Source organism: Micropterus dolomieu, linkage group LG23 (assembly GCF_021292245.1).
Source record: "Micropterus dolomieu isolate WLL.071019.BEF.003 ecotype Adirondacks linkage group LG23, ASM2129224v1, whole genome shotgun sequence".
In the NCBI taxonomy this organism is placed as follows: Eukaryota; Metazoa; Chordata; class Actinopteri; order Centrarchiformes; family Centrarchidae; genus Micropterus; species Micropterus dolomieu.
The window spans coordinates 19571304-19586435 of NC_060172.1; the positions used below are offsets into that span (position 1 = coordinate 19571304).

The 15132-nt window shown below is 39.3% G+C and overlaps 1 protein-coding gene across 1 annotated transcript in view; it reads right to left on the reverse strand.

Moving 5' to 3' along the window:
- Positions 1-9982, reverse strand: part of ubl3a (ubiquitin-like 3a) — a 37209-nt gene extending 27227 nt beyond the window's left edge. The window contains exon 1 of the mRNA XM_046040447.1: positions 9336-9982. Within this exon, the coding sequence (XP_045896403.1) occupies positions 9336-9362 (27 nt within the window). The 5' untranslated portion in view covers positions 9363-9982. The remainder of the gene's footprint in view (positions 1-9335) is intronic.
- Between the last annotated feature and the right edge of the window lie 5150 nt (positions 9983-15132).

The following is a 15132-nucleotide window of genomic DNA, read 5'->3' on the forward strand; positions in this document are numbered from 1 at the left end:
AGTGCAATTAATGCTTGGTGTAAAACCGAAATCAACACAGTATATGCACTGAGCACATTGATTGAGCACATTATTTGTGCAGAATTTCCATTAGAAACTTATTATGTGAAAAGGAACACGCAAGCTACTAACTGAGCGACTTCCAGTTTGCATTAATGATTGACATTAGTTCACATTACTGATTGGCAAACAATGTCTGTGAGTAGAATATTTGACGAGGCTAGCGTGCCACTTTACATAACTGCTTCAGTTAATTGAACTTATTAGCTAACATTTTTTTTACACTGTTGCTTTTAGTAAGTAAGATCTTTCTAAAGTAAAGTGCAGTAAAATGAGCTTTTGTTTGGCTGCTCATCTTCCTGCTTACGTGTCACTCTGTGACCCTTTCTCGACTCAAGTTTCTCTTCCTCCTTCCAGATTCTCAATTCAGCCAGCCCACAGAATCATATTTTTTTTTTTTCTTTAGTAGGGAGTACCTCATCTTCTCCTTTTTTGTAAACCAAAAAACTGCCGTTTTGTTTAACTTAGAGTTATGCCGTGGAGGACAGCTTTGTTATTGTTTCTGTTGGTTTCTAATGATGTGAGGATATTCTACATACATTTTTTTACACCTTCTTTACACCTTGTGGGTTTTTTCAAACAAAAAGAAAACTATATTTGTCCACCAGTCATATTCTTGCCACCGTGGATAAGCCTTTTCAACAGCATCATGGCACTGTGCCATTTGGTAGTAGCACAACACCATACCATGCAAACAATGGCCTTTAGGCGCAGCCCTAGTTTGTTCTGTTCTCCGAAGCAAACGAGAACCCGAGTGGGTGTTTCTCCGCTGGCAAAGCCAAGGGCAGACACGTCAAACTTAACAGGAAGAACAGGTTGTGCTCTCACTGGTTTCTCTATGCAAATTTGTGTATGCATAAACATGTGAACAAAACACACACACACACACACACACACACAAAAGTGGCTGCAGGCTTACAGAGTCCAGTTCGGACTTTGTCATGTTAGCGCCATCTGAGCGCTTGCATATTACTCACACTCACTCCCACTCATTTATGTCATGCTCTGACTGAACACTTGGCATAAAAGCTGAAGAGTGTCCTCACTCTAATCAGCACTGTGAATTTTGCTGCACATTATTGCTGTTTTTTGTCAATTTGTGTTCTTCCATACTTACACTTGCTATTTTGAGTGCGTAGGTGCACTTACACGCACAATTATGTGACGAGTACCTGGATGGTGTACTCTATAACGGTTAAAAAGTTCATTTCTCACGCTCAAGGGTCGCCATCTTGGCTACATAGCGGAAGGGGAGGGGAACTGCAGCGGTTGAGGTTGCTCCAGTTAACATTGCACTATAGAAATGTGAGTTATAAATGTGTTTATTGGGTTAATTTGGTGGTAATGCTCTGTCCAGTAGCAATTTACCATTAAGAAGAAGAAGAAGGAGAAGGAGAAAAGGAGAAGAAGAAGAAGAAGCTGTCAAATGTTGCGATTGTCATTTCCAGTAAGCTAACAACAGCTGTGTTCGATTTGAGACGACACTACCCTTTCGAATTTCAGGAACTACGCAAGTAAGTACACAGTGTACACACTGTATTACTTGAAAGTGTACAATTGAAGTATCCAAACTGAGTCACAGCATGTGTCACTACTGCTGCTCCTACAATATTAATATTTAAGGACATGAAGACATGCAGATAACAACAAGTGCCTATTAAGTGTCAAGAGAGATCAGCACTAGAATCAATAGTGCAGACAAGACACTTACTCTTGAACTGGGTTCTCGGGAGCCCCAAAACGGTGAAGTAGCTCAACACATTCCTCAGCCGGAGCAAAGCCATACCTGCCAACAATGACTGCTGAAAAGAGGGGGATTTTCCAGCAGAATAAGCCCTTAGCCCAACACACATACACAGACTTTTTTCTTCTCAGAAACCCTCTGGGTTACTCACAGAACTACTCAGTCTTCTAGCTGAGCTGATCAGAAAGGCAAACAGACTACAAAAGAGACAGGGTCTCACTATCAAGCCAGGTGAGTGATGAAATCTAATAACTAGCTTCATCCCGAAGATTTAATCTAGGCGGTTATTAATGTTTGCTTTATGAAATGTGCCACTAGCCTAAACCTATTAACTCCATTTTAACCTCAATACCTAGTACAATCTAAATTAAGGCAACAGCTTGACTGAGACATCTACATACGTTCAATTACCCGAGATTAAATGAGATGTTTGAAAGTGGAGTGACTGTCTGCGAGTATGTGTAGTAGCCTCCAGACTAGTGCTGCAACGATTATTTACAATGTCGATTATTTTCGTGATTAATCGATCAGATGTATGGTCTTTAAAATGTGGATCAGTGTTTCCCAAAGCCCAAGATGACATCCTCAAACATCTGTCCACAACCCAAAGATATTCAGTTTACTGTCATAGAGGTGCAAAGAAACCAGAAAAGTTTAAAAAGATGGAATCCTATAATTTGGAGTTTTTTTCCTAAAAAATGACTCAATCTGATTAATTAAAATAATTTAATAGTTGACAAGTAATCAATTAATCATTGCAGCTCTACTCTAGACTATAAGGAAACATGAATTTTGCTGAAAAACTGAGTGACTTTGTTAATGTTTATTGTTGTGTAGGCTACAACATGCACTAGTACATTTTTAGGTTCAGAACATCTAAATTTAATCGCTGTCAAGCTACAAGAAAGAATATATTTATTGGCACTTTTTTTAGCAACAAGAGCAATATGGCTCCCATAGAGGACAGACATGAAAAGGGAAAAGCATGAGTGTTGGCAGGTATATAGACCTAGATCTATGCAGCATGGTGCCATTATTCATAGAGGACATCACATAGGATGCACATGCACAGACACATGCCACACTGGAGAACACAAGACAAACATAAGCAAACCAGCGGTTACATAAGCAATCAATGGACGAGAGGTTCTCAATAGGACTTCCTGTTGGTGTTGTAGACATGCATCAATACAATTGAATTAAGCCTACACAATCACAGAGGACTGCTGGAAACACACATTGACAAAAGCTTTGACATAACCAGCAACTGTCAATAGTCTGGAAAGATTGCAAACTTTCACAGCTGTCTTCAATTCATTTTCCATTCACAACAATCACAATATGACCCAAAAGAACCATTCACTTCTATAACAATATTTAAAAACTCAGTTTGCAGTCATAAGAATAAGTATTCACATCATTCATCTTAAGCAGAACACATATTTCAGCTTCTGCACTGCACAATCTTCAACTTTGAGTCATCAAATTCCTGAAATGCTTGAAATTAATATGAATGGAGAACAGCTCCTGCTCCTTCAGAACTGCCGTCAGAACTTTCCATGGCACTGCGAGGCCTACATGTGACAATGTCAGAGTCAATATATCAACTCCTGCGCCCGGGCGGTATGATGTAATCCTGATCTGTGACTCAGACTCAAATGCAAAACGCATGGCATCAGCAAAGCACACATATTAACTGACATGCTTCATCCAACTGGCAGTGTTAAGATTCAATGGTGCTCTCTCTCTCTCTGTATGTGTCGATCAAAGCCCCGTTTGAGGCTCCTGCCCGAGGCTGAAGAACGCCTGCAGACCTCTCTCTGTCTCTAGCTACTCGGTGTCATGAATGCTGAGCTAAGCTCGAGTGGGAAGAGGGACAGGGAGTGCTGTTTTCAGCAGCAAGGATTCCCCACTGTTTTTTCATTCCCGACCAACACACTGCTGACCTCTGGCCTGCAGTCTATGCCTCTGGCCCCTAATCCTTTGTGTGTATGTGTGTGTGTGTGTGTGTGTGTGTGTGTGTGTGTGTGTGTGTGTGTGTGTGTGTGTGTGTGTGCCCCGAGGGGATCCTGTGGCAATGAACCATAAACTGCTTTTCAAAGCATCAACATTATAATTAGCCACACACAGAGTAGCAGAGGTGACTCTCCTTTAGTCACACACAGATACAGTCACACAAAGATCCACTATTCTGAATAGATGTTTAGTGTATATAGTAGCCTATGTTCCTTACTGTAACGGATAATCAGCAAATAAACAATTTTGATGACTGTGATTTTTTTAAGCAAAAATGCCAAATATGTATTGGTTATAATTTCTGAAAGGTGAATTTTAGCAGTTTTCCTTTTGTCTTTTTCAACAGTAAATTTAATATCTGTGGGTTTTGGACATTTAAAGACATCACCCGGACATATCATTTTTATACACTAATTATTTAATCGATTGAGAGAAAATAATCAGCAGATTCATTGATAATAACAAAACAGCATTTCACTGACCTTAAGAGCTCATATGGTGCAGGTGCTGTTTGACTAAATGAGTCTCAGTGGAGAGTTTATGTTCCTACACACTTCTCAATGAGACCTTACATAAGAAGTTGGTCAAAATTGTTAAATGTTGTGCAAAGTGAAAACTTCTACTCACATCTCTAAATTCCGATCAAAACAAACCTAGCAATTATTACAGATGAAACATGAAGTTTGTTCTATCGTACCTCCTGATCTGGTCATGTGTTATGGCTGTCATTGCCACCTCCAACACAGATTAACACATACTCACCACTGCACAAATTATACAGTGTTTGAATACTACACACTCAGTGTGTATGAGTGTGTACATGCGGTACATTTCTTCCTATCATATCAGGATCAGATGTGTGCCTTGTATGCCTTTACTAACTATTTACGACCAGAATGAGAAGTCACAGTCATGTTGTTGCCACTTTCTACTGAGGCAAGTTGAAACTACTAGCTTTGTTAATGGTTAATCAATTATTTCCCAGTGCTTTATACATAATTTATAACAACAACTTTTGGGCCAGGTTGTGGAAAATGCCTGACTGTTATTTATCCTCCTCCGGTGGAGAGTACTGGAAGAAGTATTCAAAGTATTTACTTAAAAGTAGTAATACCACACTATAAAAAGAGTCACTGCATTCTTAATTTTAGTAAAGTAAAAGTACACATGTATAATCAGCTAAATGTATCAATGGTAGAAATACTCATTAAGCAGATAATGGCTTCTTTGAGATATATATACATACTGTCTATTATATAGTGTAAATAAGTATCTGAAGCTTGAAAGAATAAAGAAAATTGCTGCATATGAACAAAAAAAAATTAAAACTTGATTTTCAAAAACACTTGAAAGTCGATTTACATTTACAAGTAGGCACAAAAATAAAACCTCAATTAAGGACTATAACAATGAACAATACATCATATTTTATGTAAAATCGCAACCAATAAGCTGTGACTGTTGTATCCACCCTGACTGCATCATTTTCAGTCAACGAGGACGCAGCAGCGGATGCCCGGAAGGAACACAAAAATATGCTGAGTTGCTATTTCTGTAATTCTACAGAATCAAACCTCCAAAACTATTCCGTTAACTACTGTAAATATTCACATCTGAGAAACTGGAACCATTGAATGTTTGGAATTAAAATAAGTTTTGCTTTGCAATTCTGTTTCTGTATATTGCCTAATCTATTTATCCAGAATGGTCCGCTAATTGACTGCTGTTTCCCTTGACTAATGATTTTAGCTTATAAGCTAAAATCATTAGTCAAGGGAAACAGCAGTCAATTAGCGGACCTTTCTGGATGGCTGGAACCAGGCTAAACCAAAAGTTCTTCTTAATGGAAGAAGTAGTAAATAATGTATTAAATATTAATAAAGGCAGTAGTTACAGTTGATCTCTTGAACTCTTATGATAAAGTTGAACCGTCATGTACTGTTCTTTTGTGTGTGTGTACCTGGATATCTCTGTCTTCTCTGCTGTGCGAGGGCGTATCTAAAGCGGTGATGTTTGAAATTCACTCTCCTCTCCACGGGACTCTGTCTTTTCTGGGTTGTATTTATTCAGCGAAGCTTATCAGAACTGAGGTGCTTTATTCTTCTCCTGCTTCTGTACTACGCCCTCTCTCTCTATCTCTCATTTACTCATTGTTACCAAACACACACACACACACACACACACACACACCTGCGGAGAGCCCCAGCCCAATCCTTGAACACACTCACAAGGGCATCTAGACCTCAGATCCAAGCGTCCCACTGTTACCATAGTAGACCATTTCGACCCTGTCAGCACTTCTGAGGCTTGCCTGGAGCGAGGCAATTTGCCCCCTCCCAACCCTTCACTCTTCCTACCCCTCAACCCCTCTTCTTTTTTCCTTTCGAAGACAGAGGGGGGGAAATCCCATCCTCCATTCTCAAAAGGCACGACTATTCCTTCTCCTATTCTTTCTCTCAGATTCATTCACCCACAATGTTTGGCACCAGCAATCTCCTCTCCTCCTACTCTCACTCTCACTCTATACAGCCTTTATAAGTGTGTGTGCACATACAAACTCACTTTCTCCTTCCACAGACTGATAGAGAAAAACGGAGGGAAACAAAGAGAGAATGTGCATCTGCTGCTGATTTCAACCACACAGGATGAGTTAAATGCAGACAGCTGATATTTCCACAAATTCCCGGAGGGAACTCAAGGAGCTAGTTTGATGTATAGATGGAACTAAGCCACTAAGGGAAGCAATTTATCCGACTATTTACACTGGCAGAAATCCTGAAACGTCTTACTTATGTGCAGAGTTTGACCTTTGTGTTTCTGCTGCAGGCATGTTAATTACATGAGCCTAAAGACAGCAGCTCTGGCATGAGGTAACCCCATTTAAAACAACACTTGAAAGTTGGCCGTTGAGGAAATATTATTACTTTACTAGTGAAGAAATGAACCTTGTGCCTGACACTGGCAGTAAATGATGCAAAATAATGTGATACTTCCCCCACAGGGGAAATTTTCACAACAGGCTGAGCTTTAAACCAGCTGGCAAGGATTCAATGTGTTGCTTAAAGAAACTTCAGCAGAGCAGCTGGAGGCTTGACCCAGGGATCTCAGAATGATAATCTTATGCTACCGCTCTAATAGGCAAGAAAAAACACGGACTGTATAAAATAAGTGGACCTAGGAACCGTGATATCACCAGTTGGTTTGTGGACTACCATTTTGAAGCCTCAAGTTTTGCATCTTGGCCACCATCTTGGTTTTTTTGGAACCAGAAGTGACCATATTTACACAAGAGGATGGAGCTAGGGAGGGATACACACTGCTACACCTGACAAGTCGCCGTTATTAAATGAACATCATGCTGTATCGAAGAAGACTATGAAACTATCAATTGAGGCCATAAACTCATTAGGAAAGTGTTTCCTGAGGTAATAAATCAAGTGAGAAGTAGGCTCATTTTGTCATAGACTTCAATGCAATCAGCCCCCTTCTGGTCAAATCGAAAGAATGCAAGTTTACAGCACTTCTGTATTGGCTTCACTTTTCAGACCTGGACGTTCCCGCTTGATAAAAACACAGTTAACTAACCCATAACACTGCAACTGAGGTTCACATGAAGCCCCACACATGATTGAGATGGTGACATAAGACCTTCTATGAACGTTCTTTAGGATTCCTGAGGATTTAACTATCAGCCATATCAGGTCAGAAAAGGAAAGATTCGGATCATGATTATGTCCATAATCCATGGATATTCCTTGCGATGTGCTATACTTACAGCTTACAGCTGGTATAACTGGTCTTTGCGTGGAGGGACACATTGCGTGGTTTATCCTTTCTATACATAGACATGGAAGTATTCTTAGACCCACCATGGACTGGCAGCAAAAATGACAGACACAAAACTGCCAGACAGAGAGGAAATATTATGTCTAAAAGTAGGTAAACCCAAATGAATGCATTTTATATGCCTTTTGATTTCTGGAATAGCTTACCCACAAGAGGCTGAAATAAATCTTTATGATGAGAGTTCATAATACGCACCAAAGGCAGTAAGCTAGTATAAAACAAGTAAATAAGTCATAAGAGGATAATGTCTTGAGTGGGTGGGGGTAAGCTGATAAAGTCACCTGATGATGACCACAAACTTAAGGTCATAGTTTAGCCTCCTTTTGCCACTACATAAGCAGGTATGATCAAATCAAATCTAAGAGGAATGCTAAAAATGATCTGATCAAAATAATAACAAATGTATCTGTTCCCGTAGGTTTTGTATCTTTTAGCTCATTTACTGCCAATCACTTATACCGAAGATCATTTTGTTTTAGAAATGTTCATGTATTTTGTCCACTTTCCAAGGATGCCATTGTCTTTCTTCCTCATTTCCATATATTATGAAAATCAATTACTAGACTCTTGAAACGTATTGGAGTTGCAGGTGAGTATTCATGGTGGTGCAGGCTCACTATCATTTTTGTCATTGTCTATTATTTAGACAATTTTTCATTTAGTCTGCAACATCTAGGGCTGTGCGATATGGCCAAAAATGTTATCACAATAAAAGTGAAAATTGAAGAAATCATGCCAAATAGTATATCTGAGGTAGAACATTAAAAACAATTATGAAAAAATATTTTTTCAAAAAATATGATTATCCCTTTTCCTCAACAAAATGAAGCCACTGGAAATTAGCACTTAAAAATTAAGTGTTACTTTAATTCTAATTAATTTAATAAAATATTTATTGATGATATATTGAACAATTGTCATAATGTTATTGAGGAAAGTTATATTTCGATAATTATCAATATTGTTTTATTGCCCAGTCCTAATAACATCTTAGTCAATACTGAAAGAAGCTCCAGTTGGGGGCTTCAAATTGTTTGCTTTGACTCACCAGCAGTCTGAAACCCAAATGTCTTCAATTTTCAGACACATACAACAGAGAAAAGCAAATCCTTGCATTTCAAAAGCTGAAACCAGCTATTTGGCATTTTGCTTGATAAATGACTAGTCAATTACCAAAAGTGGCAATTCATTTCCTTGATCAACTACTTAATATCTGCATTATTATCATGAGGCACACAAAATAATGTGACACACAAAAATCAATTATCTCTTGTGATAGATTACAGGACATAAAGAAGTGCACACAGAGTTTCATACTATAGAGAAATCGATGGGAGTCATTGGCTGCCTCGAACTATAGGAAAAATACATGTATTTTAAAAATGCAGTGTCAGCAAACACGCAAAACTATACATGAGTTACAGTTAAGGAAGAAAAAGCTGCAAGCACTAATAAGCACAATATCAGTGCCACAGTTTCCTTTACAAGGTGCACTGGAGATCCACAAACCCAACTCTGGGAACCACTGGGATCTATAGTTAACAACCCCTGTCATACTGGGCCTGAAACCAGTAGCAGCATTTTTTGGTTCAAAACCCTGACGGGGAATAAATGGATGTAAGTTAAATGGTTAGTTGTGATATAGGCTACTGACAGTAATTACTCTCACCATGTCCGCTGGGGTGCTGCCCGTCATCGTGAAGGTTTTCCCGGTCCGCGGAGGGGTTCACACACACACACAAGAGGCAAGGACACAAATATTTCCTCTTTTTGTCTCCCTTGTAAATAGCTCTCACAAGCTTGTTGTTGGGTTTAGAGCAGGAAACACACTGGATTCCTGGTGACTTGCTCTCTCCACAACACCGAGGTTAGTCAAGACGTGTTACAACGCTTCTTCCTCTCTATTGCACAACCATGTCGTTGATCTTTTCCCACACAAATCGGTCTATTTGGAAGTAACGTTATAGTTAATGTTAACGGGACAAGCTGTCGACCCGAGGGCCTCCTCCGACCCTCCAAACATCAAGAATATCCTGCTTTAGAAAAGGTGCCTACGCCATGCAAAGAACCAAATACTGCTGGCACATCCGGACACGGATCTTTTTCTCTCTTGGTGAATAGGAACAAACAATATCCGCAAGGTTAACGGTTACCGTCCTCTGGTAAACTCAAACACTCCCGCGGGTTGGTACAAACAGGAGTCACACGGCGAAATCTGTCGGTCCTTCGTTTTAATAAAACGGGGGTTTATGATGGCTGTTAATGTTATAGACTGCACTGCTCTACCTTCACCACCAGTTCAGCTGTCATCCTGCCTCAGGAAACAAAAGTCAAACCAGTCACGAAAAAAATAAACAGGACTTCCGGTGACGCATTTCAAAATAAAATCACTTTTAGCTTGTGGCCAGTGGGTTTGGCTTCAGAGTCAGACCTTCAAAGTCAGACGTTTTTCAACTGCAAGAAAAAAATTTATGCTACTTCCATATATATCAATAGTTATATCAATCTTGCAAAAATACACCTTGAATGAAATTGGTTATCATGCTTTCTTTAATAATAATAAAGTTGTACCAAACAAGTAGAAATGTTCATGCTCCTACTCTACAGTCCTGTTTAGTTTCCATGATACTTAGGATAAATAAGGTGGTATTCCTACCTTTACCACAAAGAGCATGGTACTCTATTTACGTATCTTTGATTAGTCTCTTTTTAGGTGAATGTTAACTGTGACAAACAAACAAAAAACAGTCAAGAAATTAATTAGCAAGGAATGGGTTTCATTCATTGAACTTCTCGTATTTAAAAGCAATATGCTCTATTACTGAGAATATTCAGCTGTTAGATTCATCAAATGATCATATACACTCTGTATTGCTGGCATACTGACTGACAACTTGATCTGCACCCATCTATAAACTCCATAATACAAGCTTATGCTTATTCTCTGCACTGTGCTCCTCCAGCAAGCACCGTCTGGCTCTACACACAACCCTACACACAAAGCAATCTCAGTCCCGGCTGTTCTCATCTGCAACACCACAATGGTGGAACAAGCTACCACATACCATCAGAGCACTTCAAGAAGCTCTTGAGAACACATCTCTTCCAAGAACACTTTCTCTTATAACCCCTAACCTTTAGAATGCACTTCCTGCCTTCTTCTTCTTCTTCTTCTTCTTCTTCTATCTCTTTACAATTCCCTTGTATTGATTGCACTATTCATTAATTCTTACTTCTTTCTCATAGTTCTTACTAGTATCTATTGTCACTCGTAGATTTCTTATTGTCTTTATGCTTTATTGATTCTTATATGTTGTTCCTTAAATGTAAGTTGCTTTGGATAAAAGTGTCTGCCAAATGTGTAAATGTATTAGTATGTTATGTAGTATTATCTTGCCTTTTGTGGCTGTATCCTGTCAAAGTAAGAGTTCCTAACAAGCAAAGTGAGAAATACTTGGCTCACATGTTAGAAAAGGATGATATAGAAAAAATGTATAATATAATAATTGTTGTTGTATTTTTGTCACCCTTGATTGAAAATATTTGGCACCATATATTTCTGAACTGAATTTGCTAGCAACAGCTATTCATAATATGAAGTTTTAACATAATACATTTTTTAACAATGAAAATGCAATTTTTTTTTTTCAATACACTATGATAAATGGCATTGTTTAGGTTTTTTTGGAGGTTTTAATTTTTTTTAATTTAATTTTTTTATTTTGAAGTTGAACTTACTTCGTATCCGGTTTAATGTTTGTCAATGTGCTGCTTGATGCAGCCCCTTTAAGAACATGGCGGCAGTCTCCAGATTGGGGGGTGGAACAGAGAGGAGAGTGCTGGAAGTAGTGGGAGCTTGAGTGGGAGAGTGTACAGCTTTGTGGAGGAATGACTGCACACGCATCAAGAGAAACAAGCTGGGGGTGGGGGGGACAGAGAATAAGGGGTGTAGAAAATCAAATGGACCTTTCAGAGATTATATTTAATCTCTGACAAACTGCTATTAATGTTTATGTGGTAAACCTGATCCAACCACAAGAATATAGCTTTTTTATTAGTCTCAGACACTTGAGCAGCTCAATCAAGAATTTTCTAACAAGAACATTATACTTTATTGATCACTAAAGGGAAAACACTTTCTCTGCCTGTAACATCTGGGATGGTCAAAGGTCAACGTCAGCTGCAGAAGAGCTCTGCTAGAGCTCTATTTATTGTCTTTCAATCGGAATCTTTTCAGATTCACACCACTGAAAGCAGTTATATTTGCAGTCATGCATGGTGTCAGATGGTCCATTTGATGGTCCAAGTGAGCAGTGACTGTGAGGTTAAGACAATGCGACATGTCAAGTGACAAGTCATCGTTCTGTAACGACTTAATCAATGAATTCACCAATCAGTATCCGGGATTGCTGTCATGTAGGATGAAGAATGTTTTAAAGACCTGAAACGATTCAATAAAGGCCAATAAAGACGAAACAGTTAGTCAATTCAATAAGGTTGTGGCGTTATTTATAGCATGCATCTAATACATATGTAATATAATACCCTGTCCTTGGTGAAGTACTGTGTGTGTGTGTGTGTGTGTGTGTGTGTGTGTGTGTGTGTGTGTGTGTGTGTGTGTGTGTGTGTGTGTGTGTGGGTGTGTGGGTGTGGGTGTGTGTGTGTGTGTGTGTGTGGGCCCTGTTTCCGTCAGAGGTCGAGATGCGTATCGGCAGCAGGTCTGTCCTCTCTCTGGTGGACAGAGTGAAATCCATTGTGGCATCAGGAGTGGCTTTTTCTCTGAGATCTACAGGATTAACTACCTAATCTCCCCACCATAAAGGGAGAGTGGAGAGGGGGTAGTGAGTCCGACAAACACACACACACACACACACACACACAAAGTGTAAGCATGCCTGCACAAACACAGAGAGGTGTGAATGTGTTTTTGTTGGTTGTGTTTTCAAAATTAAGGTCAGTATAATTTTTTAGCTTGTGAGCCAACAATTACTTCAATTCAATTCAAATCAATTCTTCTCTTGATTGTTTTCTAATTTATTGCAGTTTCATAAAAAACAGAAGAAAGGTAGTCAATGTGATGATATAAAACAGAATTTAAGAACAAATTGTCACATTGGAGAAGCTTGATAAATGTTGATAAAGTGGTTATCGAAAATGTCGTTGATTGATTTTATGTTGATCGACTTATCGTTTCAGCACCAAAGCCAAGATCCACACGTACTTCTCTTTTGTACTTGATGTATACCACACATACAGGCTTTTCGGTAGAGAGGGGAGTAACTACTTAATAATTTAAAGTCAATACTTAGTTAGTCCATTGACTTCAGTATAACTAAGCATGTAAATTAGGTGACAAAAGAAAGACCCACCCACTGTTACACCTGCTGGCATTGTGTGTAACTTTCACTGGCCACTAGCACCATAATAGATTACATGAATATGAAACACATGTATTGATAGATGAGCCTCTCAACTTTGCAGCCATTGTGGTTATTTTGAGGAATGGATCAGCAGGAATTGAAACCTTACAAGTATGGCATCTTCCTGCTTTCAAGGCTGCCTGACAGTCCAACAGTCTAACTCCATGAAAATGTATTGTTCAATAGAAGGTTTCTGCTGCAGAGGTCAAGCCTGACTTCACATTTAACCATACATGTTTGTGGATCATTATCTGACTTGCTGGCATCACATATCTGCCAACCAAAACCAAAATGTATCTAGATCAAATAAATATAAGTGTGTGTGTGTGTGTGTGTGTGTGTGTGTGTGTGTGTGTTTGTGTATGTGTGTGTGTTTATGCAGCCTGTGTTTCCCTCCTTAGCACTTGCCTGTACTTGTTCGACCCAGTACAGGTCTGGGTAATATGAACCACCGTGTCACCTTTACAGTCCCTTAGTACCTCTCTTTAAGGTCTGCTGATCAAATATAAATGTTACATTTGTGTAAAGACAATACAACTCTATTATCCTCTAAGCCTCTTGACTCTGTTCATTTAGATTTTCATTTGAGCACCTGCTGTCTCGCTCAGACCACACACAGACATATTGTACACATGAAACTCATACACACATATAGAATACCAGTCATGAAAAGGAAACAGCTTTAACAATGTTTTGTGTTTGAAAGGTCTATGGAGATGACTTGAGTTTAACCAGTGTATTACATGAACTTGTACACTGTCTGAGAAGAAGATAAACTTTGATCTATTTCTGTTTCCTGTGTCACTACAAAACAGTTGCTGCTTTTTGGCTTTGAAGGGCAGCATGCAAGACGCACTTGGTGGTTACCACTGCTCCATATATAAACACTCACGCTCAGCATAGCAGAACTTCCCGCAGATTATTAACATGCACCGTGTGCCATCAGCTATTCTGAGATCCTGAAGCAGACTTTGAGTTCGGACTGTGGTGCAAAGGTTGGCACTGAGAGCCACCGAATCAGCACAACACCAAGTGTGACGCTTCACACCCCCTGACCGAGAGCAGTTCTTTCTCCACCAAAACCAAACGGTGCCCGTTTTACTGTATGTCCTCTTCCTGCTCATCGACTGACTGAGAGATCAATGACAGGTGCTATCTTATTCTGAAAGGGTACTTTCAGAATAAGATAGCATAAGCTTTTTATGTGTGCAATATCATTTCTGAGACTTTCATGACCACACCAGTACAATGGAAGTCAATGACATTTTGTTTGTGGCTCACTGAATAATAACTCACACACCTCACTGCGCACAGTTTATATACAGTCCCCTCCAGAAGTATTGGAACGGTAAGGCAAATTCCTTTGTTTTTGTTGTTCACCGAAGACATTTAGGTTTAAGATCAATAGATGAGTATGAGACAAGAGTTCAGAATTTCAGCTTTTATTTCCTGGTATTCACATCTAGATGTGTTAAACAACTCAGGACATACCACCGTTTGAATTAGACCACAGTATTCTTAGGTGAACAAAAGGAACAAATAATCTTAAAGTAAATAACATTTAATATTTGGTGGCATAACCCTTGCTTGCAATAACTGCCTGCGACCCATCGACATCACCAAACTGTTGCATTCTTCATTTGTGATGCTATTCCAAGCTTTTACCGCAGCTTCTTTCAGTTCTTCTTTGTTTCGGGGTGTTTCTCCCTTCAGTCTCCTCTTAAGGAGGTGAAATGTATGCTCTATTTGGTTAAGGTCAAGTGATTGACTTGGCCAGTCTAAAACCTTCTACTTTTTCCCCCTGATGAAGTCCTTTGTTTTGTTGGCAGTGTGCTTTGGGTCGTTGTCCTGCTGCATGATCAAATTCCTCCCGATTAGTTTCAATGCATTTCCCCGTAAATTGGCAGACAAAATGTTTCTGTACACTTCTGAATTCATTCTGCTGCTACCATCATCAGTTACATCATCAATAAATATTAATGAGTGTGTTCCAGAAGCAGCCATGCACGCCCAAGCCATGACATTACCTCCACCATGCTTCACAGA